This window comes from Penicillium citrinum (genome assembly GCF_028827155.1).
Source record: "Penicillium citrinum strain IBT 23319 chromosome Unknown utg000011l:1.0-294111.0:1.0-294243.0, whole genome shotgun sequence".
NCBI lineage: Eukaryota > Fungi > Ascomycota > Eurotiomycetes > Eurotiales > Aspergillaceae > Penicillium > Penicillium citrinum.
Genome location: NW_026622696.1, coordinates 233575 through 261125, shown reverse-complemented (window position 1 = coordinate 261125; position 27551 = coordinate 233575). Strand labels below are relative to the sequence as shown.

The window sequence follows — 27551 nt, the reverse complement described above, 5'->3', positions numbered from 1 at the left end:
ACAAGGGCTGCGATACCGGAGACTAGTTCCCACTCGGCCGTTTCAAAGTGAGAGTGCTCAACTCTAGCCCGATACTATAGAGATAATTCTGCACCTCGTAACTTATGCTAAGTTGGTCCAATGAGCTCTAAATTCGAGCGTGATAATAATCTTAATACTTATTCTAGCCATCTGAGCAACTTTCGTTAATTGGGAGATGGCTAGAACCCGTGTAATGCCTCGCGACATCTGAGTGTCACGGGTTGTTTAGAGTACGCCACCCTCACTCTATAAATTACCCAATTAGGAAGATCACCAGCCTTCACCCTTCTTTCCTATCAGTGACTCATTCAACTCATTCACCACGTGACTCATGGCTATAGACTCTATTCCAGTGGTATAAAGGCATCATGGCCCCTCCTCCTCGCCTTTTCCCACTCTACACCTCTTGGTCCTTTAGTCTCAGCCCCATGCTGCTGCATGTGCCATGAGCTGGGCGGTATGCCCGGTTTTACGTGTATCCTACCATTTGACGGTAAGGTAAACGTACTGGTATGTTGGCAATTTGAAATCATGGTCTTCGAGATTCTGCTCTCCCAAAGGACCCGAGGTTTTTTAATTCCTCATTCTCTTAGGGCATTCGTTCCCGATACAAAAGGAAAGAGAGAAATGTACCTTTCAAGGAGGGTAAGTCTCTTACATCTGTTTTATCCTTTGGTGCCAGTCCCTCTCGCTTCAAGAAGACTTTCTGGCACAGACTTCGATCAACCCCCAGAAGTGACGGCTGCTGATGGAAGAGAAAAGAAACCGGGCCTGAGAAATATCCCAAATCACCAGGTTGGATTTCTTCCGCTCTTTCAGGGAGGCATTGCTTGCTTTGCGAAAGATATTCCAAATCATGACGAGGAAGATGGAAAGATTTGTATTTGTCACAACGATGAAGATTTTTACTTTATTTCCGCCCACCTTCGCGATAACGTACCTTCGTTTCGAGATCGATAGCCAAACACAGAGACAGGATCTCGCGACTGGATCATTTCCACGTCTCAAGTCAGTTCGACTAACGTCATCCTGTAAGAATACATGTCCTCTCCTGTGTCATTCACTGCTGATATTCGAGTTCTTTACAGTTAAGGCCCTCGACGTGCCCCGTGCACTGTCAAGAATGGAAGTGCTTTACGAAGAATATCCTAAATCATCGGGGATATTCGCTCTGGGAAAACATTCTAAATTAACAGTTGATGGTAGAACAACTGTTCATTTAGAACATACCTTGTAGTGCTCGCTTTTGTTCCTGTTGAATGTCTTCTCTTCCTGTCCTGCCTGCTATGCATGATTTTCGTGTTCTTTCTGGTATTCCCGTCAATCTTGCCATTCCGCAATACCCCATGTAGTGAACAGTCAGATAGCTTCTTCATCCATTAGTATTTCCATCCCATACCTCTAGTACTACTTAGTCTGCATCGATTTGGCAAGATATTCTGACTTGAAAGGGTAGCTTTCTTCGTCCTTCCAGGGGAATATCTTTGAGCAGTCGAGCTCGTCTCTCTTCTTCCTTCCGTGATTGCAATTGCCATGTTAGGCCGTTCAATGTCGCCTTGACCAGTAGACCATTCTAGCATAGCGTACACACCTGTTTTATCGCATCAACATCATCTATCTATTGCACCAAATTTATATTGCTGAGTGTCTCCTTTTGATCTCATCGGCTTGTTAAGCTTAAACGGTGCCCCACATGCCGACATCTTGGAAGCCGATGCCGACGCCGACCATTGTTAGATCTAAATCTTGTAGATTGAGATTATTCAAGAGACTTGAAAAAGGTATACTTCTTCATCGTGTACATAGTTATATTCATGTTGTTTTCCCCGTCTATCCAGGAACTGCCATTATGGCTGTTGACTCCGTACACACAGACCCAATTGATCTCATCGTTGAGTTTATGGCGTGCGATCTTCTCCACCGTTCCTGACTTCCTCATACATTTTTGTATTTTTCTAAAAACACAAAATATCTTGTCCAGCAGAGAAAATCTACAATTATTATTTGCTGATATCCTGCGTATTCAAATATCCCAATCTGTCATTATCCACTGATACTACCTACGATAATGCGACACAATCAATTCCCCCCAATGCAGATCCAATCCATCATCCGCATTAAGCACAACGCGACCGGGGCTTATCACGACATTTCCAGCAAATGAGCGCAATTTCTATTCGAACATTATCACCCACAATCACAAGTAAAGTGGACTGGCCCAAGCATTGCCCCCACCTTTCACAGTCGCGTGGTCTCGAAATGGTTAATCTGGGATATTTCTGATTTCGTTCTGTTTATCTGTACACATTTTTCGTTTCTCGAGCTGCGGCCTGCTATTACTGAGCGCTGATATACCCATGCGACGGGGTCATGGCGAGCAAAAATGATGTCGATGCGGTCGCTTACCGTGCGACAGATGCGGAAAATAGCAGTTGCAATAAAGACAGTCTTCAAGATGGGAGTAGGGATCCATTTGAGGCACCTTTGAAACGGCAGCTCAAGTCTAGACATCTTCAGATGATTGCGGTCGGAGGTAAGCTAGGTCTTCATCAGTGGAGTTTTGGGGTGGATGCTAACGAAGTAGGTATTATTGGACCTGGTCTGTTGGTTAATTCCGGAAGTGCGCTGCGAGAAGGTGGTCCTGCTGGAGCTTTGATTAGCTTCTGCTTGGTTGGATCGAGTGTGTTCTTTGTCATGTGGGTGGTTCATTGTTACAATGTTATTGAGACATTTTGCTAACGATTTCTAGGCAATCTCTGGGAGAAATGGCGACGATAATTCCTGTAACTGGCTCTTTCATCGAATACGCTGAACGATTCATCGATGATTGTTTGGCATTTGCTCTGGGTTGGGCATATTGGTGGTTATGGGTGACAGTGAGTTGATATCGACAACAAAGGGTTCGATATTCCGAGGGCCTGGCACATTGGCTGATCAATTTTTATTGAAGGTCCTGGCAAATGAATACAACTCCGTCTCACTGGTTATTGGGTATTGGACTGATGCCGTGCCGCAATGGGGTTGGATTCTTATATTCTGGTTTCTATTTCTCGGATTATCGAATTTGGGCATTCTTGCATATGGAGAAATGGAATTCTGGCTATCATTGTAAGTAGCTTTCACTAAAGCCAGTAATAAAAGCTTGAGGGCTGCTAACCATGACTAGAATCAAGGTGTTGGCGTTGATTGTCTTCTTCATTCTTGCTATTGTCATTAGCTCTGGTGGTATTGGCCCCGAGCCTATTGGTTTCAAATATTGGCATCAACCAGGTGCTTTCGCAGATTCGATTAATGGAGTTGCAAAGACATTTGTTGTTGCCGGGACATTATATGCTGGAACTGAAATGTAAGTGGCCATTTTCTATTCAACTTGAAGTGTAACTCGTCTGACTAGACTCAAGGGTTGGAATCACAGCTGGAGAGTCCGCAAATCCTCGTAGGGCTGTCCCACGAGCGATACAGCAGGTCTTCTGGAGAATCTTGATATTTTACATCGGTTTGTTTTCCCTCTTTTTCTTCTGCAAATTACAAATATACATTTGCTGATTGTATGCAGGCACAATCTTTTTCATTGGAATTCTCATGCCATACAGCGATGAAAGGCTGCTTGGAGATACCTCAAAAACTGCGAGCTCACCTTTAACAATTGCCCTAGCCGATGCAGGCATTTTGCCTGCAGCACACCTCATCAACGCTCTTATTGTCATTAGTGTGATCTCCGCAGGAAACAGTTCCTTATATGTCGCCTCACGGACACTCCTCTATATGTCTCGACATAACAAGGCCCCGAAATTCATTGGCCGTGCGAATAAGGCCGGTGTGCCCTGGGTCGGCCTGATCTTCACCAATATCTTTGCCTGCATCGTATTCCTCGGACAGTCATCAAGTGCTGGCAAGGTCTATCAAGCGTTGATTACTCTATCAGGAGGTATGTATTCCCTCTGATCATTCATCAACAAACGATCACAATTGATTAACATCGTTTAGTTGCGACTTTCTTGGTATGGTCTGTCATCGGAATATGTCATATTCGGTTTCGCAAAGCCCTTGTCGCACAAGGCCAAGATCCTTCAAAACTTCCATTCCGCGCCGCATTTTATCCCTGGGGGACATATTTCTCCCTAGGCTTGAACGTATTCCTTGTGTTTTTCCAAGGATATACCTGCTTCCTGAACCCATTCAGCGCCCAAGATTTCGTGATCAACTACATCTTACTACCAGTATTCGTCCTTTTCATTCTCTTCTACAAATTCTGGAACAAAACCCAATGGGTCAAATTGGAGGAAATGGATATTTGGACGGGCAGAAGGGAGTTTGCCGAGGAGGAAGAGTCAATCAAGGAAAAGTCTTGGTTGAAACGCGTTTGTGATATTGTTGTTGGTTAACATGGCATCCCATTACCCAATATGCATCCATATCAGTACTACTATTTGTATACCTAGAAATAAACGACATTACTAGACACTACATCAATTTCTCACTCTCTCGGCAATTCTTGAAGCCAAGAATACCTTCAACAAGCGAGATTTGCTCGTGGACCCACGCCGATCGCACTGCCGAGCCTATCGTCCATCTCGATCGTGCATTCGTCGCTTCATACTCGTCCATCGACAGCTTGGCACCCCTTAAAAGTGATGGAAATGACGCCACTGACCGGCTGATTATTGACTGATTCAAGTTCGACCGTCTTAGCCTCTTCGCTAATTTAGGATACATAATTAACGTGTCCAGCCATGAATTTTCCTCGGGGTTCAAGAATTATTTTACCTTCGGTTGCGGTTTTGCGACTGTTGTCGCATGCTTAAGGAGAACCCCTTAGATGAGTTCAAGCAAGATCGCAGGTTCGTGAATAAATTTCCTTGCCGTAGTATATTTGAGATACTGCAACAGTATGATTCAAGGACTAATGGATTAATAGAACGTGCATTGGGCTATATTGATTCAAATTTCCCAAATCCCCATGGGGAAAATGACACAAGTATAGTCATTTACGGCTACACGCCGTCTATCGCAGTCGCTGCGTTCGCTGCTGCTTGGTTCTTCCTTCATCTTGTCATCCACACGGCTCAGAATATCACGACTCGGAGCTGGTGGTGGATGACCTTTTCTACTGGACTCGTTTTCGAAATTATCGGATACATAGCCAGATCTCTGTCAGCAAAGAAGAATCCCTATGACCTGATCTATTTTGTCTTGAATTACTTCTTTATCGTGACGGCTCCGGTCTTTCTGGCTGCTGGTATTTACACGATTTTGTCTGCTTTGATTCCGAGACTGGGTAGTCGGTATTCATTCCTTAGTCCGAAGGTCATTTTGGGCTTCTTCATCACCTCCGATGTCATCTCAACAGTTGTTCAAATCGCGGGTGCAGTCCTTGTTGGTGTTAAAGAGTCTCGACGAGAAGATCCCACGACGGCAAATCACATCCTGCTGGGTGGTTTATCATATCAAGTCTTTGCCATGACTATTTTCGTCATTCTCATGTCAACATTCCAATTTCGTGCACGTCATGCTATCAAGGAGAGTGGCCTTCGACTATTTTGTCTTTCTTTCTCTGTGTCTACTGTTATGGTCTACTTGCGAACAATCTTTCGTCTTGCGGAGACGGCCGAGGGACTTGGAGGAAAATTATCAACGCATGAGGTTTACTTCGCTTGTCTTGAGTTTGCACCCATTGCTCTTGTTGTTTTGCTACTTGCTATATGGCACCCAGGTCGGTGCATTGGTCCTAGAGTGCGCGCGACTGAGAAAAGAGAAGATATCTCTGGATATTCCGGACCTGGTCACGCTTGGCCATGATTCACGAGAAATGAATCCTGGTAATTGGCGGATTGTGGCTCCATATTTCCGATTGATATAATACTAGTCTACTATGCTCATAATCTCGTTTTGTAAATCACTGGACATTTGGTGAAATTATTGGAGACTCTTCCTTGCAACTGCTAGTTAGCATTAATAGCAGTCTCATTGTAATCGAGGCGATTGAAAGTTTTGCGACTATCAGTTTTATACTTCCAGAACGCATGGAGATGATTATAGGCATTTTCAGCAATCCTCATGCTATATTTGAAGACCTTAAATTTTTTCAAATATTCCGTGACATTAGTGGTAAAAGTGCAATCCGAAATGGTCCTGGCATTGTGACTTGTACAGCTTGAATACCTTGGCGGACTACCATGGCCAGTATATATTAATGACTTTATCTCATATACCGGAAATAATTTCGATAGACTCCCCGTCCTTATAATTTCCATCAATGATCGCCATTCGTATATTTCAGTCATATATTATCATTCAACCTGGGGTTATTATTTTACTAAAGATTCGGACTCCGTCGGAGCCCCAAGATGCATCGGAGTCCTCCGCTTGAAGATAAGCAGCAATTAAATCTCCTCGCGACCGGTATATTCTTGAATCATAATGAAATTGAACAAGAATGCTCAAAATGTAGAAAATCCATGTCCTACTATTGTACAATAGCAATATGCATGAACAATAAGCGAACTCCGACCATTTCGATTGTACTAAATATGATCCCCACACCAACAAGACGATCTGGCCGTTTTAACTCACATCGTGGGCATTCAGGAGCTCACTCATTGGCCCGATAGCAACATGCAGTCTCCTCCACTCCATCATGCAGAGGGTCCTTGCTGGTCTCAGCTCAATGCCGGCGGGTAAGGAAATATTCGCGATATCTGAGCGCCAGTCGATCTCTCACGCTGATTCTTTATCCAATCATCTACTGTTTGTACCTCACACTTCGACCATTGCAGATCGGCGGATATGCCTGTTGTGGTATGGCTTCTTCTTCAAGGAAATACTTTCTTGACTTGCAGTTCATGCGGCCAATTGTATCGTAGTGTTGACGGGAGATTCAGATGTAACCTTGAACATCGTCTGTGTTTCGGTTGAAGATGAGGGGTGATGAAGAGGGGGCTAAGGGATAATTTATTCTATGCTCTCGACGAGGAGGTACTGCCTCTGAAGAGTATATAAAGTCTGGATTATCCTGAACTTATGGTATTGATCAACAGGTTACCGAAGATCCATCAAACTCAGTTGATCCCAGTTGATCTCGGCCTGGTCCGGCATATTCAAGATGCAGTTCACCAAGGTACCACTTCAACCTTGAAGATCAGCATGGTCTACGTCGGGACTTCATACTAAAACACCACCATAGGTCATCACAGTTGCTACCGTCCTTCTCACCGGCGCCGTCGCCATTCCAACCGACCTTCAAACCCGAGCCTGTGCCTACACCTGTGGCAGCAACTGCTATACCAGCAGCGCCGCAAGCTCTGCCAAATCCGCTGGCTACAAACTATACTCTGCCGGCTCTACTGAAAACTCATATCCACACGTTTATCACAACTATGAGGGCTTCGATTTCCCCGTCGACGGAACATATTATGAATTCCCTATCTTGAGCTCGGGAAGTGTTTACAGTGGGGGTTCTCCTGGAGCAGACCGTGTCATTTTCAACGCGAATAACCAGCTGGCTGGTTTGATTACCCACACCGGTGCCAGTGGTAACAACTTTGTTGCTTGTGATTAGATTGTCATGAATCGTGTGGAAGAGGCATTGTGCATTATGTTCCCTCTTGAATATACCAGTGTTGATCATCAGCTCAGCTACTAGTAAGATGTAAACACTATGGGTCATTTAAATCCATGAATATAGAAGACGATCTTTCACGTAAGCACAAATGGGAATCGTGCCAACATGCTGTGTTGTCTTCCTTCAATTTTGGTACCTAGAGGCAAACAGCAATCGACACTCCCACAATATCAGCTGTGGAAACTTGTCGTCGCAGGGGTTTGGCACCGCTCGCTAGCCATCTATTGGTCATAGTCGTAGTGAAGATAGAACAGGCAAGTTCTCCATAATCACTGTCCCCATCGTCCTAGTAGTATGGTTCAATTGTATTAGGAGCGCATCAGCTCGTTCGTTCGTTAATCACTGCGTTTTTGTCTAGGGTGAAGGGGTTGGGGGTCGGGGCTCATCATGGGTTATTTCAGATAAAACTGGTGAGTACTGTAGTCGACACACCGTTTTGCGCTGGATTATGGACAAAGACAAAGAAAAAAGACGGGCAGTAGGAATCAGCAAGGTATTTATGTGAAATTAAATGGAGTGGAGACGAGGACTGTGGGAAATCCGGGGATTGCGGGGGATGGCCTGAGCGACGCGAGTTGGGCACATGTAAATTAAAATCAAAATTAGGCCGATTTTGTAGATTATTTTGGTTGAGATCTCCAGATTCCACAATCAAAGGCCAATTAACACACTGTGGTTATTAAGTACTGATAATCGAATGAATGATTTTGAAACATATCTCAATCATCGGCCTCCATTAGTAGAGCTCGCCAATAGAGTCGGAGCAGCCTAGGTAGATACCATTGCCCAGTGGTATGGTGTAGGTAATAATACAGAGACGGGAAGCCCTTGGCGGTTTAGATGGGTTCTGTTTTTATTATTCGCACTGATCCCTGTTTAGCTGCAGGTTACGTTTCAGCCCGTCTAGACTGTGTGACTGCTTGCTGGCCGGGAATGCGCGTTCGTTCTCCTCATCCAATTGATCATGCGATATATCAAGTGGCAGACCAATAGGCTTGCTTATTGGTGTGTTCCATGCAAATACTAATTGTGGAACATTCAAATATTTGATTAAGTTTGATATTGTTGGCTTGAAGTACACTGTATATGTTGAGTGGTATACCCGCGTAGTGTCAATATATTCCTACTACTAGTAGTAGTACTAACCTTAGTAGTTCGAACTGATAGTTGATAGCACAGAATATATAAAGTCTACTAGAGTTAGAGTTACATTCCAGACCATGATGGTTAACGAGCCTGGACTAGTTGGAAGCCCTATGTATTGATAATATTATACTACTTCACACTCGACTCGAAGAGATACTCTATCTTTCATCTTCAGGATATCCATGAACATAATCCCCACTCTACAGATATGCATACATTAATCCCCACCAAGATTATACGCCTTAGCCCGTTGAGTCTCCACTGATGATGGCACTCTTGGCTCTGCAAGCTCTCGGGAGTCTTGGAAGAAAGGGATAAATGGCCGCGCTTGGCTTACTCCATTAGCGACACAGCCTACCTTCATGACAATATTCTACTAGAAGCAGAAGAACGTGAACTGGAGCCCGCTGTGACGGAACTTCCGAGTATTTCCCAGAGAAGATGAAGAGAATTCAAACAGGTTGTTTTCTAGGTTTAAAGAAAACCGACGTAGACTATGTATTCAAAGTACCTCGTAGGCCCGTCATACAAAATGATGCGCGAGTTTCATAGATTGAAGTTTCTATCTTTTAGATCTTGCTGCGTCGTATCTGAGCACTCTTAGTTTCGAATTCATGCCGGTGTGCGAGTGGACAATATCCTTTCGTTATACATCTTCCTCTTCAGTAGCCGAATATTTCGTACTGTGTCTCGATATCTTGACTAGCAGGTTGTCCCGACATGAACCCCATCGTGCTTCACCGACCCACGACTATTTACTCCGTACAAGTACCTCACTGCTCAATATGGTTCCACTCGGAATTTCTGCAGCCTGTTCATATCGGTCCTCGGGGTCTTCGGAACTTCGCGACTACCGCTCCAACAAGCATTTGCCGATTACTGGAACAACCAAAAAATAGTCTGGCCTCGGCAAAGTAAGATCTAGATATGCGTAACCGCAATTTTGCGCAAACTATTCTCTCATCCAGAGCTGAGAGCCTTCAGATTTTGAAATACCCACCAAATATCAGCCCATTGTCGGCGATTTGGGTTGCTTGGCTCGGTCGCCACGCATTTCATAATATTGCCATTTCCAAAGGTCAAATGATATTGGCTCTTTTGTCTCAGCCTTATTAAGAATCGGAGTAAGTGGCGTTTACGTACAGTTTTGCGCCTCGATGCTTACTGATATGGCTTATCAGTCGCGTGGAAGATCGTTGAATGACGAAAGATTCCCCGAGAGGCATCAACTTTGCCCCCGGGGTAACATAGCACACTGTCATATCTTCATGCGGGGATTTCGGGTTCGTGCAGACAATGTTCTTCTCCAAAACAACTGTTTGCAGAGATAAATTGACGTCAGTGCCTCTCGGATTACCTGCCTGTGGAGAATACCACAGCGCCAGGTGGATCGACGTCGAGTGGGTCAGTATAAAACCGGTATGACGCAGATTTTTCTCCCTTTCTTGCTGTACACCACTAATCTTTCAACGGGAAAACGAGGAGCGAAGCGCACGTACCTGGAGTTTGCGCTTTTCCTATTGAGTATCCCTCGAGCCGACCCTCTTATCCGATTTTTCGTTGTAATAAGACCTTCCTAAGGGTTGGGTTGTGCACAAAGAGGCTTCCGGCCCGTCGATCATCCATGTCGCCATCGGCCTCGGCTGCATTCATGATGCTTGCCCGAGGTATTGCCGTTAGTTCTATTGGCCTCTTCCTCGGATTTGTCTGGGCGAAGTCCCACTATCAGATTTTGAGTTGTCTCTCCCGAACTCCCATGTGAAGGTAGTAGAAATGAATAAAAAAATGAGTTTTCAAGGGCAAGATCCAGCTGAGAATGATCAATACTTGGACTAGATTTTTGTTATGCAGTATCTAGAGGTGCCGAATGCAAATCCCATTGAAAAATACTCTGTTCGCAAAGGGATTATCAAGATTGGCGCGCAAAGACTCCCAGCGTGTAGCCGCATCTCCACCGAACGGCCCGCTTTTCTAGCCAAAGGTGCATGAGAGACCCTCTTTAAATCCGGTTTCAAAGACTAATGACGATGAAAGTCGGACCTGAGAATTTTAAGTTTTATTCTCTGTGTACATAAGAAAAGGGATGGCAGTCGCATAACTTCGAGTTTGATCAGACAGATTCTCCGTCTCGAAACCATCCCCTGATTTACCCCGGATGGCGGCCGTCGAGTCAGACTCAAGTTCGTCCGCTGAAAAGCGTGATGAGAATGAAGTCATTCCCTCAACTCAACCTCGCGAATTGAAGGAAGAAGATGCCTACGATGCACTGGGTTACTGCTGGCCTCGTTGGAAGAAATGGTCCTATCTGGCTGCAGTCGCCTTCGTGCAGGTGTCCATGAACTTCAATACTTCCGTTTTTCCTAACGCTATCAAGCCTCTCGCCTCGGCTTTCTCGATCAGTGAACAACATGCCCGTACAGGCCAGATGGCCTATCTTGTGACTTACTCCATTGGTTGTGAGCTGTGGGCGCCTTGGAGTGAGGAGTTCGGTCGTTGGCCTATTCTTCAGCTCTCGATGTTCCTCATTAACATTTGGCAAATTCCTGCTGGATTGGCGCCAAACTGGGGAACAATTGTAGTAGCTCGTGCATTGGTATGTTCGAGCTGATCATCCTTTCTGTCCTCTGTTTTCTGTTGAATCTTTGCTAACCATATTCTAGGGTGGTATCTCTACTGCTGGTGGTAGTGTGACTCTGGGTCTTATTGCCGATATCTACGAACCCGACAACCAGCAATTCCCGTTGGCCTTCATTGTCCTTTCGTCTTGTATCGGTACCAGTATTGGTGGTGTCATTGGTGGTCCCATCCAGCGATGTACGTTCTTTCCCCCCCCTACACATTTTGCCTAAGACTCACGCTAACAATATGTAATTATAGTCCTCGGCTGGAAATGGTTCTTCTGGATCCAATTAATCTTCGGTGGTGTCACTCAAGCCATCATCTTCTTCATGCCCGAAAGTCGCTCAACCATCCTCCTCGACCGGGAGGCTAAGCGTCGTCGTAAGACCGGCGAAGACCCCAACGTATATGGACCCAACGAGCTCAAGAAACCCCGAGTCTCTCTGAAGGAGGCTGGCAAGATTTGGATTCGACCTTTCCACATGCTCTTGACCGAACCCATTGTCTTCTGTCTCTCTCTGCTATCCGGTTTCTCCGACGCTCTGATTTTCACTTTCCTCGAGAGTTTCGCCATCGTGTATGAGCAGGGTTGGGGCTTCGGTATTCTGGGCCAGGCCTGGGCTGTTATTCCTATCAATCTGGCATACTTCATCACGTACTTCTCGTACTTCCCCTGGTTCTGGCGAGATGAACATATTCGTCAGACAAAGGGTAACGATGCACTACCACCCGAGCGTCGTATGAAGTGGCTCTTATGGCTCGCTCCATTTGAGCCAATTGGACTGATGGGTTTTGCTTGGACTTCGTTCGGTAAAGAGCGTGGCATCCCATGGATTGCATCTATGATTTTCTCGACTATGGTGGGTATTGCAAACTATGCGATCTACTTGTCCTCAGTCGATTACATGATTGCAGCCTATGGTCCTTATTCCGCCTCTGCTTGTGGTGGTAATGCCTTCGCTCGTGATCTGCTCGCTGGTATCTCGGCCATGTACGCGACTCCGATGTATAACAATATCGGAGACAAGTGGCATGTTGAGTATGCCAGTACTGTCCTCGCCTGTCTTTCTTGTGTCGTCGTTGCTCCCATCTACGTTTTCTACTGGAAGGGACCTCAGATTCGTGCCAAGAGTAAGTTCGCTGCTGCGCTTGCCGAGGACAGAAAGCAGAACGAAGGTCGCAGAGTCAGTAAGGCTGCTTCTTCCCAGCTTCCTGGTGCTTAAATCTGCCGTGTAGTGTGAAATTTTCCACAGGTATAGCCCGGGATATTTCAAGTTGTTGAAACGCATCTCATTTTCTTCTTTATTTTTCCCCTTTATTGTTCGATGCACACCTGGAGTTTGAGTTGGCCATTGTGATATGATGAATCACATGTATATATCACGCATTATCTTACATAACGATTGCGATACGATATCCCCACTAGTTAGTACTATGCTAGTGTAATGTTGGATGTTTGTTAAAATATAAAATTTATTAAACTGAATTACACTTTCTAGTAGAACTGAATATCATGAAATCCTAGTCTAGCTAATATCTTTGGTCTGTTTCCAACACCTGATAGCTCGACAAGGGCAAGACCAAGTGGAGTAAGCCAAGAATTGGCGATCGGAGTTGACGCCGGGGATATTCTGGGGAATGTTTCTATCTTCCACATCCACTTGGACCACGCTGAATATCTCTCCAGAGACTGACAGTCGATAGAAAATGAAGCAATTTGCATCAAGGATTAGAAATGTCTCATTTCATGCGAGGAGACAGGCTTTTAGAGCCCCTGCATCGACAAGTCGCGGTTACGTGACAACCACATCTCCACCACGCCAGCTATCGCCCTTTGTATACGGGGCTGTAGGGATAGCCGTTGGGGCTTTCACGACAGCTGGTTTCCTAGATTTCAATCATTCAGAAATCAAAGAAACCCTCAGCGCACCGTCATATGCGGACAAGCTGACGATGCTCAAGGTATGAATGACCTACTATTCTAACATGGATGTCAGGCTGATGGAGAAAGGCCGCGAAAGAAATTCAAAATTTGATCGGCGAAGATGCAGTGAGCTTTGATGTCGATGATTTGGAATCACATGGCTATTCCGAGGCCTCGACATCAAATGTTGATACTCGTCCAATCGCGGTCATCATGCCTTCTTCCACCGAGGAGGTTTCCTTAATTGCAAAGATATGCCATAAAAACCGAATCCCTATGATCCCATTTGGTGCAGGATCAAGTGTAGAAGGCAATTTTACTGCTCCATTCTCCGGATTCAGTATTGACTTGTCCCGCATGGATAAGATTATTGCATTCCACGAGGATGATCTCGACGTCGTTGTCCAGCCTGGTGTCAATTGGGTGAATCTCAACGATACTTTAAAACCAGCAGGTCTATTTCTCCCTCTAGATCCCAGTCCAACTGCCCATATTGGCGGGATGGTAGCAACTAACTGCAGTGGGACAAATGCCCTTCGCTATGGGACTATGAAAGACTGGGTGGTGAACCTCACGGTTGTTTTGGCCGATGGATCGATTATCAAAACGCGTCGCCGACCGCGTAAAACATCAGCCGGGTATAATTTAAATTCTTTGTTTGTTGGATCAGAAGGAACTCTGGGGATAATCACCGAAGCAACCTTGAAATTGGCCAATGTTCCATCGCACGTTGGCGTTGCTACTGTGGCTTTTCCAAGTGTGAAAGAAGCATCCAATGCAGCGACTGCGATGATTCGTGGTGGAGTATCCCTCGCAGCTTTGGAATTGATGGATGATGTTCAAATGGGAGTTTTGAATAAGGCTGGAGGTACTGCAGGGAGGATGTGGCCAGAGAAACCAACCTTGTTCATCAAGTTTTCTGGATCCGAAAGGGCTGTGGAAGATAGCACAGATGCTTCGAAGAGCATAGCTACCATTCATGGAGGTACTGAGTTTGTCTCTGCTACCGACGAAAAAACTATGGATGCCCTTTGGTCTGCACGCAAGTCTGCTCTCTGGGCTATGCTTGCAATCAGACCCGAAGGCACTCAGATTTGGTCAACAGATGTTGCCGTCCCACTGTCTCACCTTGCTGAGATTGTCGAACAATCCAAAGAAAGCTCATCTAAATTGGGGCTATTCTCGACTGTATTAGGTCATGTCGGTGACGGAAATTTCCACCAGGCTGTTATGTATAACCCAGATGACCCTGAACAAATCGAGGGTGTGAAACGCTGTGTTGATACAATGGTTGCTCGGGCATTGGAGATGGATGGTACAGTATCAGGAGAGCACGGGATTGGCCTGGGGAAGAAGCATTGCTTGGAAAAGGAGCTTGGTACAGCGACCATTGGTTTGATGAAAACTTTGAAGAAGAGTTTAGATCCGCATTGGTTGTTGAACCCGGGGAAAGTCGTAGATTTCTAACTTGGTTCTAGACGCTTAGTATTGCGGGTGCCATATAAATTATTGTATCTACTGGAGATCGAGTCTCAAAGCTCGAATCAATCTTGGATATTCTTGTTCAAAGGAACGATTCCATGCTTGTGGCCGAATTGGTCTAGATATTAAACATTTGCAACAACCATGACTCTCGTCAATACAAAGCATACCGATATTAAATGAAAGGCTAGGACAAATTAAATGCTATTCAACTCCAAAGTTGAATCGGTATGACAGTTAGTTGTCATTCACGTCTATTCACACCGGCTGAAGTATCCCAAAGACTCATTTAACGACAGCTAAAAGAAATCCATCATGACTCTTCGACCCAACAGTCTGCATAACAACAGCATCCACACGATCATCAGCTCCAGCCTTCGCAACGACATCGATTGCCTCTTCATCCCTCTCATTCTCTCCTACAATACCGCTTTCCAGCATATTCTGAACCACATTGTCAATATAAATCACAGCTCCCGTACCTTTCGACAACTTGACCCCAAATTCAAAGTAATTCCACTGATTAGGCCAGTCCGCATCAATAAAGACAAAGTCAAACGGCTCCCTTGCCCCTCTCTCAATCTCAACCGCTAACTTGGGAAGAACATCAAGTCCAGCTCCGAGGAGAACATCAACTTCTTCAGGGACTTGGACACCCGCGGTTCGCAGATTATCGATGGCTACATCGCGATGATGAGGTGCTGCTTCAATACTTGTCACTCTGCCGCGACCTTTCAGGGCCTTTGCGAACCAGATAGTGGAGTATCCGCCCAAGGTTCCGATCTCAAGCACATTTCGCGCCGAACCGATGGTCGTAAGCAAGGAAGCGAATTTGCCTTGGGCCGCTGAGACAGCGATGATTGGCAGGCCTTGCTTGATACTGTTTGTATAAGCATTTTCCAGACCTTCGTCCTCGCCGATAAGGTGTTTCTTGATATAGGAGTCAACAAGGTTTATGTTGCCAGTGTGATCGTTAGACATTTTGTGCTATGTCAAGGGTTTGGAAGTGGATAAAGGGAAATTTAGAAGATGGAATGGACTGTCTGCCTTTGGTTGCGAGGCCAGCTAATGTCAAGGGTGCTCAGTCTTTATACTACCTCCTCAGTAATCTCTGGAGTAGTAGCAGCTCGGCTTTATAGCTCGGACCTCGAACGATCTCCGAACAGAGATGCCACTAACCAACGAGTGACCTAAGTTACTAGACTACACACTCGCGAATGCCATAGCTCCGAAACTTTATGGATTTCCGGTCTAAATTTCCATTTTTTTACTGGAAAATGCTTCGCATTGGACTATCGGAAGATGTTACTCCGGATCACCTTCACAGGTGAACATGACAGTGATGAACACTGTGTCATTATGAAGATGGAAATACTACCTTGTATGTATACTAGAGGCACTGGACAGGAAGATGTATGTCTTTGATGGAAATGATTGCAGCAGAAACTAAATCCGGGTGTCTATCTAAAGCAATCCGAAGTTCTCAAATGTCCATGCTGCTGGGTCACCGAAGAAGAACTCTTCATCCAGAGACTCCAAGGGAAAATCAATCTAGAAGTTATCAGTAAAATGTGCGTATTATTTATTGAAGAAAGCTAAAGATGGGATATTGGAAACATACAGGCTCAATGCTTTCGTCTCCATAGCCGATACCATAAATATTTGGCATTGCCATAGTGTTCTCGGTCAAGGGTGACTCGGTTAAATTGAGCTTTTTATGTCAATCTTGAATCTTAAATGAACACCATAAAAAGCTATCACTTACCTGTTCCTTTACTGAAACCAGGTCATCTTGAGACGCTCGGACCCGATAGTATTGTCTCGCAACCAGTTCTATTGCTTGCTGCTTTTGCCTGATCTCATTGATTGGATTCAAAGTTGAATACAACAGAGACCGGGCCGCGGAAATATACCAATATCGTGTAAAGTCAGTGCCTAGGCGAGTGATTCGATCTTCAAACACGACCAAGCAATTGTCGAGGTATTTGACAAATGGTTCAATGTGACCCAGAAATAGGTCTCCTTATTGTTTGTAAGGCCGAGTATAAGCAAGGAAGGAGGATTTCAAGGTTCAACATACCAGGATCAGTAGACGCCATATATCCACTATGGCAGACAGCCAAGGCCGCGCGAAAATAATCCTGCCTGAAAAGAACGAGAAAAAAGTATGCGTGATCTTTCAAGCATTGCACCTGCTCTAGAATTCTTTGCGCAGCTTGGAAGCAGATCATCCGAGAGACGACACATCTGGAGCTGGATCCTATTTTCCTTGCGAATGGCATGTGCAGAAGGATCAAAAATTGTTGTAGCTGGACATTCAATAATGCCGCCGGCAGTACTTCCGATTTCTGTCTGGGAGTTTCTTGCGCCCAGCAAGGAAGTTTCTCAAGCTCGGCCTTCACAAGCTCTTCGCACTCTATGACTTGTTCCCAATGTAATGGAGGACCAAGGGTATTAACCAGCGAGTTCAAAGAAGCACGAAGAGCGAAGCTAGAGCTTGAAACATGAATATACGAGCACTGAGTATACGAATTCCATTCGTTGGAACGATCTTCGCCTTCGGTTTCATCCGTTAGGTCTTCATCATTGATATTTTGAACAGTCGCACAGTCTGAAGATATGCCCGCAAGTGCAGATGGCATTCCACGATCAATAGAAGCCTGCAGCTCCAATTCAGTTATTGTAGACCATAGCCGACGTCTCATTTCCTGATCAAATCTAGAAACCTTTTCTCCCAGTATGGCCGGATCTCGATGAAAGCCAGCGGCCATTGCCTGCCTAAGGAGCGTACCGGCTTCTGTCCAGATCCGTTTCTTTTTAATCACGTTTACCTGCTTTGAAAGAAGCAAGAGACATCTGATTTGCCAGGTGATTAGGTGAATATGTTTCTGGCTTTGATTACGAAGCCATTGTTCGGATATCTCAATCCATGATGCTGCACGCTCGCGTGCCACGGCACTGTCACCGACGTGGGTGGTCTTTTCTTCGGACAGACAACTTGCCACCGACATCATTAAAAGAGTCAAGATCATGAATGTGGGTCTTGCGCTCTTCCTATCGAAAAGATATCCGTTGTATTCCTTCCAAAAGCTAGGAATGTGAATTATTCGATATGTTGTTTCCACGGTCTCAAGGTAGATGTGGATCAATTGGTTAGCTGTCGCTTCATCCGGGAAGAAATGAAAGGGGTCCATCTTCGTCGGAGGAAATATTGATCTCTTTTCTGCCTTCCATTTCATTTGAAGGGATTTCAATTCGCGTTGCACGCGTGGAAGAGATGGGTGCTGCTTGATGCTGTCTTGCATGAATGAGCGGAGCTCAGGGAACTAAATGATGAATTTTAGCAGGCCAAGGCAGTATTCTTGAGAAGATCAGGTTCTTACATCTCCGATTAGACTCGTTGGATTACTTCCTCCATAGAATTGGGTTTTGAAGTTCTTCCCGCGAAATATAACATTCTCGGTCTTCCGGGGCTTGGCGGGTTCTAATAGCTGGATTGAATCTGACATGATAGCAGGCCTTTCACGAACTGCCGTCTGTGAAGGGGCTTCAATTTGCTGGCCCAAAAGACCCCATGTTCCTTGACTCTGTGGAGCTTCCAGGGTGGTGTTGATGTTCCGAGTCGCTGCAGAATGGGTAAATGGGGGCTGTGGGGGTGTAACTATTGTGTTCAGTGAGACTGGCGTATCTGCATAATGGTCATTATTGGACCGTTGATTGTCGACAGCTCTCTTTTTCTGATTGCTTGCGGGATTGTCGTATGTGCAGTCAACTGATTGGCCCTTGCAGCGGCTACAAGGCTGGTTTCGATCGCATCTCAATTTACGACGTCGGCACTCTGAGCATGAAAATGTGACCCTTTTACGCCTTGGCGGGATTATCGGAGATGGCATCTTCAGTAGCGTGAAACTGCCAGATCGAACTGAATAGCAATGCGGAGTTCAGAGTAGATGCGGAGATGATAAAGTAAACTCGGACTTTCGGAGATGACGCGGCGTTGGACTCGGAGATTAGGCTTCTTCGAGCAATCATTGTACATTCATACATCAAGGTAGTCTGGCTTAATCAGATTAGATTGAGTTTTGACCGTGTCCGCGCGGCCAAAGTACTGTTGTATTTAATCAAATGTTTTATAATTTAGTTTTTGGTTTATGCATTGCTTTTCTAGTTATGGCATGGTGCATACATAATGGAGTAGCCGGTAGCCCATTCATCTCAAGCAAAAGGCGAGTACAGGTCGCGAGATAGAAAAGCACAAGCACAATAAGGAACCAACAACGAAATATACAGCAGCAATCGAAGTACAATATGAATTGACCTCCCCTAGTAAAACCTGAGCTCATGCGAGTAATATTAGACCCTGCGTATAATAGCCCCCAGCGTGATCATGATCATCAGTTACAGTAAGATTAATTGAAGATCCAGTTGAAAAACGGACTTAGTAGTACTTGAAATTTCTCTTTTATTCTAACGCCGAGAAGCCAAGTATCGTGAAGGTTCATCCATTTGACAAGACATCTGAGATAATTGTGTCTTGGTATTAACGAAATCGAGGTTTTCAAGTATAAAACCAGGCAAAAAGACTGTACCTTCTGCCCGGCTGCCAGTATTGTATCTTAGTTCATTCTATTGTCTTTCATTTTTCGTTTACATTCCATCTCAACCACCTCCAGTTCCTTCCTTTTCCCCATCAAACTCTCCAATTTCTCTCGCAGCGTCAACTCTCGCCAGTGTCCGGCGCTACCTGAGCCGCATTACCTTCCAAGACTAGCGTATCGCCATCGGGCACACTTCGAGGAACCAATGTAGCTTCTGACATGCCGATATGGCGTGGTTCCAATCAAGCCACAAGAAATAGCGGGGCTATTTCTGGTGCATGGTGCTAGACGAGCGCCGAGATCAAGGAGATGTGGGATATTACCCCTCCATGAAGACATGCATTTGATCTATCATTCTTCATAAAATCAAGTTACACTGCGGGAGGAATAGTGAGAGCAGAGAACGTGGGGTTTATCGTTATTTAGGACTGTCCAAAGTTAAACTTGGACTATTGTCACGGTATGAAGAGACGAAGGTTGATTTTACTCGTTTTGGATGTGGCTGATACCATCGTGGCTGAATACGAGATCATCCATAGGGCTGAGAGTAGGTTTCAATCAGATGTTTATAGTTATACTTCATTGAAGATCGAACAGATACTAGAGCAATGATCCCGCAGACACGGTTTATAGAAGATATGATGGCTACCGGAATTTTCGGCTGACGATGCATTGTGCTAGCAAATGAAATGATAAATGCAATGGAGCTATGCAGTTGAAACCACCAACAACTAGTAATACTCTTCATCAAACTCGGCCTGGTCCTCACGACCATCCTCATAAGCTTCACGACGCAACTCAGCCTCGCGCTCCTCCTGTTCTTCGCGGTCGGAGGAGTCTTCGGAGTCTATTGAGTTTGTTAGATAAATGAAACACGGAAAATAAAATTGCTCCGTCATTGAACGGAGTCGAAAAGCAAAAGACTTCAGGGTATGGTGATACTTACTAACTTCATGCTCGATAACTGCACCGGCAATACCTCCCAAAGCGAGACCCGCAGCACCAGCTGCGAGGTATTTCCCAGCATTACTGCTCTTCTTCTCCTCGTGTTGCTCATAACCACCTCCGTATCCACGGTCTCCATATTCCATTGGAGGAGGACCGGGGGGCGGGGCATAATAACCACCGGCCGGTTCAGGTGGGGGCACACTGCGAGAACCATCATAGTAGCCTGATGGGGGACCAGCTGGGGCAGCGGAAGGGAAAGGAGATTCCCATTGGGAGCGGCCGGTTGCCTCTTCAACCCAGAATGCGCGACGGGTACTGGGTTCCCATTCTTGATGCCAGCCTGGAGGGGCGGGAGGTGGAGGGTTTGGAGGTGGGCGGGCGCCGGGGGGAGGGGCACTGTAGGGGCTTCTTTCGTATGGGGGCCGGTTATCGTATGGTGCTGGAGGAGGAGGTTGTTGGTATCCTCCATCGTAGGGGGGTTGTTGGTAAGGCGAGCCCTGGGGTGGGCGATTATAGTCTGGATAGTAGGACATGGTGGAGATGTAAGAAGGAAGAGGAGGAGAAGATGATCAGGAGAGAAAGAGAGGGAAAAGAAGGATTTAAAAGCGAGTAGAGATTAAGTGGAGTAGTTGACCAGCGTCAATATAACTAGCCAAGTAGACTAGAACTAGACTGTAAACTAAGAAGTACAATCATAATGGTCAATATTCCGACTGACTCCGTTGACTCCACTCGTTCTTAGCGCCAGCAGAGAGTCCAGGCAGATTCATTCGTGAGACAACTGCATAATCCGAGAGTGCAGCTAGTCAGAAGCAAGCAAAGAGTGAACAAGTAAGCAAATGAAACACATCAAAACGCCAAGGACTGCGTGTTACCGTCAGCGCTAAGTAGTGATGATAAAATGCCCCAGCCCTACTTCTACTACTTCTACTCTTTCTAGGGAAAGCTCCCGTATAGATCGGAGAAGAGCCATGGTTAGAAAATTGGGTCAAAGCTTGACTTGGCAAACATCAATGAAAGGGATTCTTTTCGGGGATACTCCATACTATGAGTGATGATCACCGTTACCCCTAATTCTAGAAATATTCTATATTCTCTTGCCCCCTTTTCACCGAATGTTGCGGAGTGCAGAAATCCCGCATCTCCACATTTCTGCCTGTCAGGAGGGCCTGACCGAATGATAAACAGGGGAGATATGGAGCCATTGAAGCCTGAGATGTATTCTTGGGTAAAATATTAACCAACATATTACAGTAGTTCACATGTAGTAACTACTGCGTTGTACATGCTGTAAGTACTGAGAATGATAAGGGGGTAGGGTTAGCACAGCCACTCGTAGTGGCACACGTGGCGCAGTTACATCCAGGTCTGCTGTTTGGCTTGGCTGGTTTGGCATGAAATGTTGAGTCGGTTGGGAGTGGCTGTGTGAGTGGATGATGGTGGGCTCATGTGGAATCATGTGGAGTATAATTACATATGTATCATTCATCTATACCATCTGGTGTACGGAGGACGGGGTCCAAGGGGGATGACTGATGGTGGTGAGAGGCATAGAAGAGAATAATATACTTCAAACTAGTACCATTAGAAAACCCAAATAAAAAAAGATTATATTAGGATAAATTAGTCAACTGGTGCAAATGTAGTAGATAGATGCGGTCACTTACCAGGGGACGTAATTTTATATTTATATGACACGCCCGACTTAGGCCATACATCGTATTTAGCCAGAAATGTGGCTTATCCCGTCCCGCGATATAAGGAATGAGAGTTTCAGCCTTACATCTTAGTTAGAGCAGCGCATTAGTAACAGAAAATTATTGTGGCTGAAATTACCCTTGACAATCTATACTAACCAAAGAATGATTCACTTGCATTAAACTTGAAGGTGTCGAGTCATGGGTGGGAGTTTACATGATGCCGACCTTGGGCATATATGGCTAATGGATGTATGCAGCGGACAATAGTATAAGTGTAGGGAGAAATACCATGTAATCCTTAAAAGCCTGAAGGTTTACATGGATGCCAATTTGTTGAAATTGCATTCGAGGCTCCAAGAGACTACACTACACTACGAATAAGGATATAGTGCAAGATAGTGTAAGAGAATGATGATAAGTATGTGACTCTAGCGACAGTATAATACTATGTGAATGGAGACGAGATTCTATCTCGAATAAAATGAGGAACCGAGATAACAAGCAGCGAGTAACTCAAAATCCATGAGCTAAGGAGCTACACTGTCTGCTGATGAAACTAGGCAGTTCCCGCCCAGGCACTGGCGTTTTTATCATCAGGATAGAAGAAAGCTCCCAGTGCAATAATCACGTAAGCTGCAATCAACAAGGCCCCTTCTAGGTAATTGCTTCGTCCATCAAGAACGAGGAAATTAACCACAAACGCTGTGACGAACAGACAGACGGTTTCGAATAGGGTGAAGTATAGCGACATGTCCTTGTCCATACACCATCCCAAAATGACGACCAGGGGAGTGACAAAGATAGCTGGAGAATCGATGTTAGCTTCTGCTAGTCAAGACGACCGCCGTACTTGAAGTAAAAAAGCAGGGGGGGGGGGGGTTAAAACTTACCAATTTGAATACTACTTCCTACAGAAACACCAATGGATAAATCCATCTTATTCTTCGTAGCGACACTGACAGCCGTAACGTGTTCCGCGGCATTGCCAACAATCGGTAAGATAATCAATCCAATGAACGCTTCACTAACTGGCGAGCTGGAAATCATCTCAGGGATTGCATCAACCAGGAACTCTGCGCACACTGCAACCAGGCCGGTCGAGAGAAGAAGCATAACAACTGCTGCTGTGCGAGACATTTCTGGTTCGGGCTCCTCCACTGGCGCTGTTGGAGCAACAGGGTCCAATGGATCTGTCGCGCGGGATGCGCCCCTAGCAAACTGCACCGCATTGCCGACCGGGGGTTGTCGACTCACCCGAGCAGGCAGGGAATTACTGCGTGCGATGGAGGGACGTGTGGGTGCAGCGCCAAGTCGCGGCGAATTCGCTGGACTTTGCGAGCTGAAGACGGTATTAGAAAGCAAGGACGGGATCGGTCCAAATGGTGACCATTTGCGCTGGGCTTCGTTCTCGCCTGCACCGGGCATGCCGATAAAGGCCGAAGCGGATTGGGAAACCGCCATAGAAGGACGCGGCGCTTGAACGTCGGCCGGTTGAATCTGCGGGTGTGCCTGAGCTTGTGCCTGGGCCTGAGCGGCCATTTTCTCGGCGCGTTTGGTCCGGCGTTTTTTGCGTTCGCGTTCGCGTCGATGGGCCTTCTCACTTTGCGCGGTTCCAACGCGACTCAGTGCTTGACCAAAGTCACGCGAGCGGAACTCAGACGAGGGTTGGGCATCAGCATCGGCGTCGTAATGGGTCTCGTCATCCTCAACTGCGAAGCTATTGTTGCTGCCGATTGAATTACCAACTGATCCTTGGTTCTCGTTGACCATGACACGTTTCTGAGTCGATTGGCGTGAGACAGTGCCCTTTGATGTGGTGCTGGTGCTGGACTTGCGGCGACGTCGGTTACCAATGGCCTTTTTGATGCGCTTAGCTGTAGACCAGGAGGTAGTCGTGTCGACAGACTCATCACTTGAGCTAGTGGAGGAATCGGAGCTGTTCATAAACTCGGCAAGCACACCAGGGTGCGACTCTTCATCGATAATGCGCTGTGGCACACTCGCGTAGAGATAAGAGTGTGACTTCAACTGGAAGAGAATATAGAGGATATAAACAAGCAGAAGAACGACACTAGTGCCACGGCTGACCTTAAGAGTCTGGTCGTCTGCGTAATCGGAGTCGCTGAATGAGGCATGGAAGGCAGTTGGCAACAGCAATGACATGACAGAGAGACTCAGCATACAGGCACTCATCTGAGTGACGGTGCTGTTGTACATTTGCTCCTGAAAGCGAAGACCACCCAGGAGAAATGCCATTCCCATGATGAGCAAGAGATTGGCCAAGATGGAGCCCAGCAAAGATGCCTGAACGATACGAATCTCATTCTTGACGAGCGCGATGATAAAGATGATCAGCTCAACAGCATTACCGAACGTAACATTGATCAGGGCACCAATGGTATCACCGAGACGGCTAGCGACACTCTCGGTTGCGTGACTCAAGAGACCAGCCAAAGGAATGATGGCCACAGCGTTCATCGCGAAAACAATCGCGGGACTCAGGCCAGCGGCCTTGACGGCAATACCGACAGGCACAAAGACCAAGAGGACATTGACCCAGCTGTGACAGAGGGCCTCTTTGGTATGGTCGTAGAAGCGGATACTGCCATTGCGCATTCGACGCAGCAGACCCAGCTGAGAGGGTTTATTCTTTTCGCCTGGCCCCTCAGGGCCATCGGGAGGAGTCACTTCAGCATCGTTGGAGTTGGAAGGGAATGAGGAGACGGTATCGAGTTGAGGTTTACTGGCGGTCCGTTGGATAGGCTGAGGACCACGAGAAGATGCGTGAGCTTTCGCCCACGAGTTAATCCGGTCTACAGTGGATGGCGGGAAAGTTAGCAGTGACCGTGGAGATGTGGTGGAGGTGGAGGTGGAGTGGAGATAACATACGCATGTATTTCTAGAACCAGTCGCTGATTCAAGGTAGGCTTAAGCCTGATGTGTAAAGTTGAAGAAAGAAGAGAAGAAGAAAAAGAAGAAGAAAGACAAAGGAGATAAAAGAGGAGAAAGATGAATCAGGAAAGGAAGGAACTGGGCTTGGCGGGCCTAAAAGAGAAAGAGCCAAAAAAGAAAGAAAAAAGAAAAATAAGGGAAGGCGCGATGATCGACACAGTTTCAAGTTTCGAGGGAAGGCGCGATGGACAAACAGAAAGAACATTCCTTCCTCCTTTAAGGGTTCCCCTGCCTCGTCATCTTCCACGTACTCACTTTTCTCTCGGTGTAGTACATCTATACTCTACATAGTACTCTACTCTACATTATTTCAGTCATATTCAAGACATACACAATGTATTGGTATACTTTATTGCAGCTTCTTGGTATTCTCTCTCGATGATCGCCCGCGCCTCGCAGGGGTCTCCACCAAATTAAACTGTTTTGATTGGTACACGCCGCAGAATTAGGATCGACCCGGCGAGACCATCGCACAGTATCCCGTACGGAGTCCAACAGATACGCAATACTCATCATCAAAGGGAGGAGTGGACGGCTAAGGTATCAAATACAAATAGCACATCACTCCACATGATGTCATAGGCGCATTTCAGGGCTTACACAGTACTTTATGTACTGTACTATGTACAAGATGGAGAAGTCATGATGATGCTGTGTATGTACAACAGTACAATGTGTAGTGCACAATGTTCTATTTCTGTCACTCGGTCTCATTCCGGGCATCAATGCGAACGAATGCCGTCTCACGGGGTTATCTCCGGAGTATCTACCGAATTCGAGATAGTTGTAGAGCACTAAGATGCATTTGGCTGCCAATACGGGGTTGACCGTTGCTGACTAATCGTGGCGGTGGAGATGCACTGCCACAGCGCCACTTCCCTGCTTACAGTGACAACCTACGTCTACTATGTCAAGGGGGGGGGTGACTCTCTTAATGAGTTCTGTATGAGCATGTTGGTTTGGGACTCAGATCTGCTTTGCCATGTATGCCGGTTTCAAAAATTTCAGTTGTTGAGATAACGATGCTGATGGTAAGAAGTTCCAAGGTGTTCACTAAATGTGAAGTATAAGGTTGCATAATGATACAACATACTATACTACCACCACCGACTTTCAAGTATACTACATGAATATGAGGTTATATTTATGTAATATATTATCATTGACAAAAGGTCGGATAGTATCAATATTAATCCTAGTACTCGCTCCTCACCGAATCCTAAGTACGTCTTTCTACAACGATATAGTATGACTCGGCTCAGTAAATTCATGGACTGGACGAAGTCAGATTCCACCGAACCCAGAACTGATCTAGATTACCTTTATAGAGAAGCAGCAACTGGTACATATTTGAAACTTGATCCTTGACATTTTAATGATACTCGCGTAAATGGCGTATTCTTGTAGTCTCTATAAGTTCAAGGCCGAGTAGGTGGGTCGTGCCTCAATAAGCAGGCCAATCAAGATTCCATGTCGATGGCCAGCGTAAATGGCGTATCTACAAGAAGGTAAAAAGTAAGTGATCTGAAGTACTCTATTCTCCCAATGAATGGTACGCGGGGTATAAATGCCTTTAGACTACCTTGTATGATAGAACAAGCCAAATCGAAGAATTCAAATCACTCAATCTGACGAACCATAACTGCGACGACTTTCAAGCAATACTATCTCCCAGAAAAGAAGGGCTTTGATAGCCTCGTTTTGCGAGAAGTTCCAAAAATATCACTTAAATTTGGTCAGATTCTGGTGCGAATCTAGGCAATCTCCCTCAACTGGAGAGAGACGGAATCACTGCCATTGGGACATATCCGTTTCCAGGACCCGAGGCGCTCGTCCCTGGAAGTGATGGCGCAGGTATGTTCTAGTTGCCGGCAGTACATGGCATTCGTTTAACTTTCTTATAGGTATTGCCGAAGAGGTCGGCGAAGGAGTTTCAGAGTGGAAACCTGGGGACAGAGCCCTGGCGAATTTCACGCAAGATCACATAGCTGGCCGACTTACTCCTAAAACACTCCTTTCCCAGTTAGGAGGTGAAATCCAAGGTCTTCTTGGCGAGTACTTCAATTTTTCCTCAGACTGGAATTGTTCGTATTCTGGACTATTTGTCTCTTGAAGAAGCTTCGTGTCTCCCGTATGCTGCACTCACTGCTTGGAATTCTCTTTATGGATCGGTCCCAATGCAACCAGGCCAGACTGTTCTTCTGCAAGGCACTGGAGGTGTTTCTATGTTTGGTCTGCAAATTGCCCATGCGGCTGGAGCATAGACCATTGTTACATCTTCCTCTGACGAGAAATTAGTCAAGGCCAAACCACTTGGTGCAACTCATACGATCCACCGCTGTCCGATTTCCTTTCGTCGGCATTTACTTCGGCACAACCGCGGATCCCGTCTCGGCAGCCCGATCCCGACCGCTTGCAGCTGATCGAGTGCACATTGACTTTTTTCTCTTCTATTCTCAGATCTAACGTTTCAATCATTTGCATATCTCAATTCGAGCTCTCTAGGTCTCTCCCTCGGTAATTAATTCCACTTGATGTCG

At 45.9% G+C, this 27551-nt stretch overlaps 11 protein-coding genes across 11 annotated transcripts; 7 read left to right on the top strand and 4 right to left on the bottom strand.

The window, feature by feature from the left end:
- Positions 1–466: 466 nt before the first annotated feature.
- Positions 467–981, top strand: N7469_011622 (uncharacterized protein; the record flags this gene model as incomplete). The annotated part of the gene is made up of 3 exons (XM_056650527.1): positions 467–478; positions 615–666; positions 704–981. The coding sequence occupies 3 exons, from the start codon at positions 467–469 to the stop codon at positions 979–981; spliced, it is 342 nt and encodes a 113-aa protein (XP_056495036.1).
- Positions 982–2391: 1410 nt separating this feature from the next.
- On the top strand, positions 2392–4406 carry N7469_011621 (amino acid permease; the record flags this gene model as incomplete). The annotated part of the gene is made up of 7 exons (XM_056650526.1): positions 2392–2717; positions 2771–2897; positions 2972–3129; positions 3188–3367; positions 3423–3517; positions 3578–3949; positions 4009–4406. 7 exons carry the CDS (start codon positions 2392–2394, stop codon positions 4404–4406), a joined length of 1656 nt encoding a protein of 551 aa, XP_056495035.1.
- Positions 4407–4840: 434 nt separating this feature from the next.
- On the top strand, positions 4841–5820 carry N7469_011620 (RTA1 domain-containing protein; the record flags this gene model as incomplete). Its single annotated transcript, XM_056650525.1, has 2 exons — positions 4841–4862; positions 4940–5820. The coding sequence occupies 2 exons, from the start codon at positions 4841–4843 to the stop codon at positions 5818–5820; spliced, it is 903 nt and encodes a 300-aa protein (XP_056495034.1).
- Positions 5821–7123: 1303 nt separating this feature from the next.
- Positions 7124–7579, top strand: N7469_011619 (extracellular guanyl-specific ribonuclease RntA; the record flags this gene model as incomplete). Its single annotated transcript, XM_056650524.1, has 2 exons — positions 7124–7138; positions 7205–7579. 2 exons carry the CDS (start codon positions 7124–7126, stop codon positions 7577–7579), a joined length of 390 nt encoding a protein of 129 aa, XP_056495033.1.
- Positions 7580–10943: 3364 nt separating this feature from the next.
- N7469_011618 (uncharacterized protein) lies at positions 10944–12630 on the top strand (the record flags this gene model as incomplete). The annotated part of the gene is made up of 3 exons (XM_056650523.1): positions 10944–11381; positions 11449–11602; positions 11666–12630. 3 exons carry the CDS (start codon positions 10944–10946, stop codon positions 12628–12630), a joined length of 1557 nt encoding a protein of 518 aa, XP_056495032.1.
- A 914-nt stretch (positions 12631–13544) lies between these two features.
- On the top strand, positions 13545–14798 carry N7469_011617 (FAD-binding oxidoreductase; the record flags this gene model as incomplete). The annotated part of the gene is made up of 1 exon (XM_056650522.1): positions 13545–14798. The coding sequence occupies one exon, from the start codon at positions 13545–13547 to the stop codon at positions 14796–14798; it is 1254 nt and encodes a 417-aa protein (XP_056495031.1).
- A 300-nt stretch (positions 14799–15098) lies between these two features.
- On the bottom strand, positions 15099–15794 carry N7469_011616 (O-methyltransferase; the record flags this gene model as incomplete). Its single annotated transcript, XM_056650521.1, has 1 exon — positions 15099–15794. The coding sequence occupies one exon, from the start codon at positions 15792–15794 to the stop codon at positions 15099–15101; it is 696 nt and encodes a 231-aa protein (XP_056495030.1).
- A 483-nt stretch (positions 15795–16277) lies between these two features.
- Positions 16278–18845, bottom strand: N7469_011615 (fungal specific transcription factor domain-containing protein; the record flags this gene model as incomplete). Its single annotated transcript, XM_056650520.1, has 6 exons — positions 16278–16364; positions 16435–16524; positions 16579–16589; positions 16894–18139; positions 18197–18605; positions 18679–18845. 6 exons carry the CDS (start codon positions 18843–18845, stop codon positions 16278–16280), a joined length of 2010 nt encoding a protein of 669 aa, XP_056495029.1.
- A 1297-nt stretch (positions 18846–20142) lies between these two features.
- Positions 20143–20892, bottom strand: N7469_011614 (uncharacterized protein; the record flags this gene model as incomplete). Its single annotated transcript, XM_056650519.1, has 2 exons — positions 20143–20258; positions 20358–20892. The coding sequence occupies 2 exons, from the start codon at positions 20890–20892 to the stop codon at positions 20143–20145; spliced, it is 651 nt and encodes a 216-aa protein (XP_056495028.1).
- A 1723-nt stretch (positions 20893–22615) lies between these two features.
- Positions 22616–24952, bottom strand: N7469_011613 (uncharacterized protein; the record flags this gene model as incomplete). Its single annotated transcript, XM_056650518.1, has 3 exons — positions 22616–22863; positions 22950–24872; positions 24949–24952. The coding sequence occupies 3 exons, from the start codon at positions 24950–24952 to the stop codon at positions 22616–22618; spliced, it is 2175 nt and encodes a 724-aa protein (XP_056495027.1).
- A 1604-nt stretch (positions 24953–26556) lies between these two features.
- N7469_011612 (uncharacterized protein) lies at positions 26557–27275 on the top strand (the record flags this gene model as incomplete). Its single annotated transcript, XM_056650517.1, has 4 exons — positions 26557–26563; positions 26752–26865; positions 26916–27095; positions 27199–27275. 4 exons carry the CDS (start codon positions 26557–26559, stop codon positions 27273–27275), a joined length of 378 nt encoding a protein of 125 aa, XP_056495026.1.
- Positions 27276–27551: the final 276 nt, after the last annotated feature.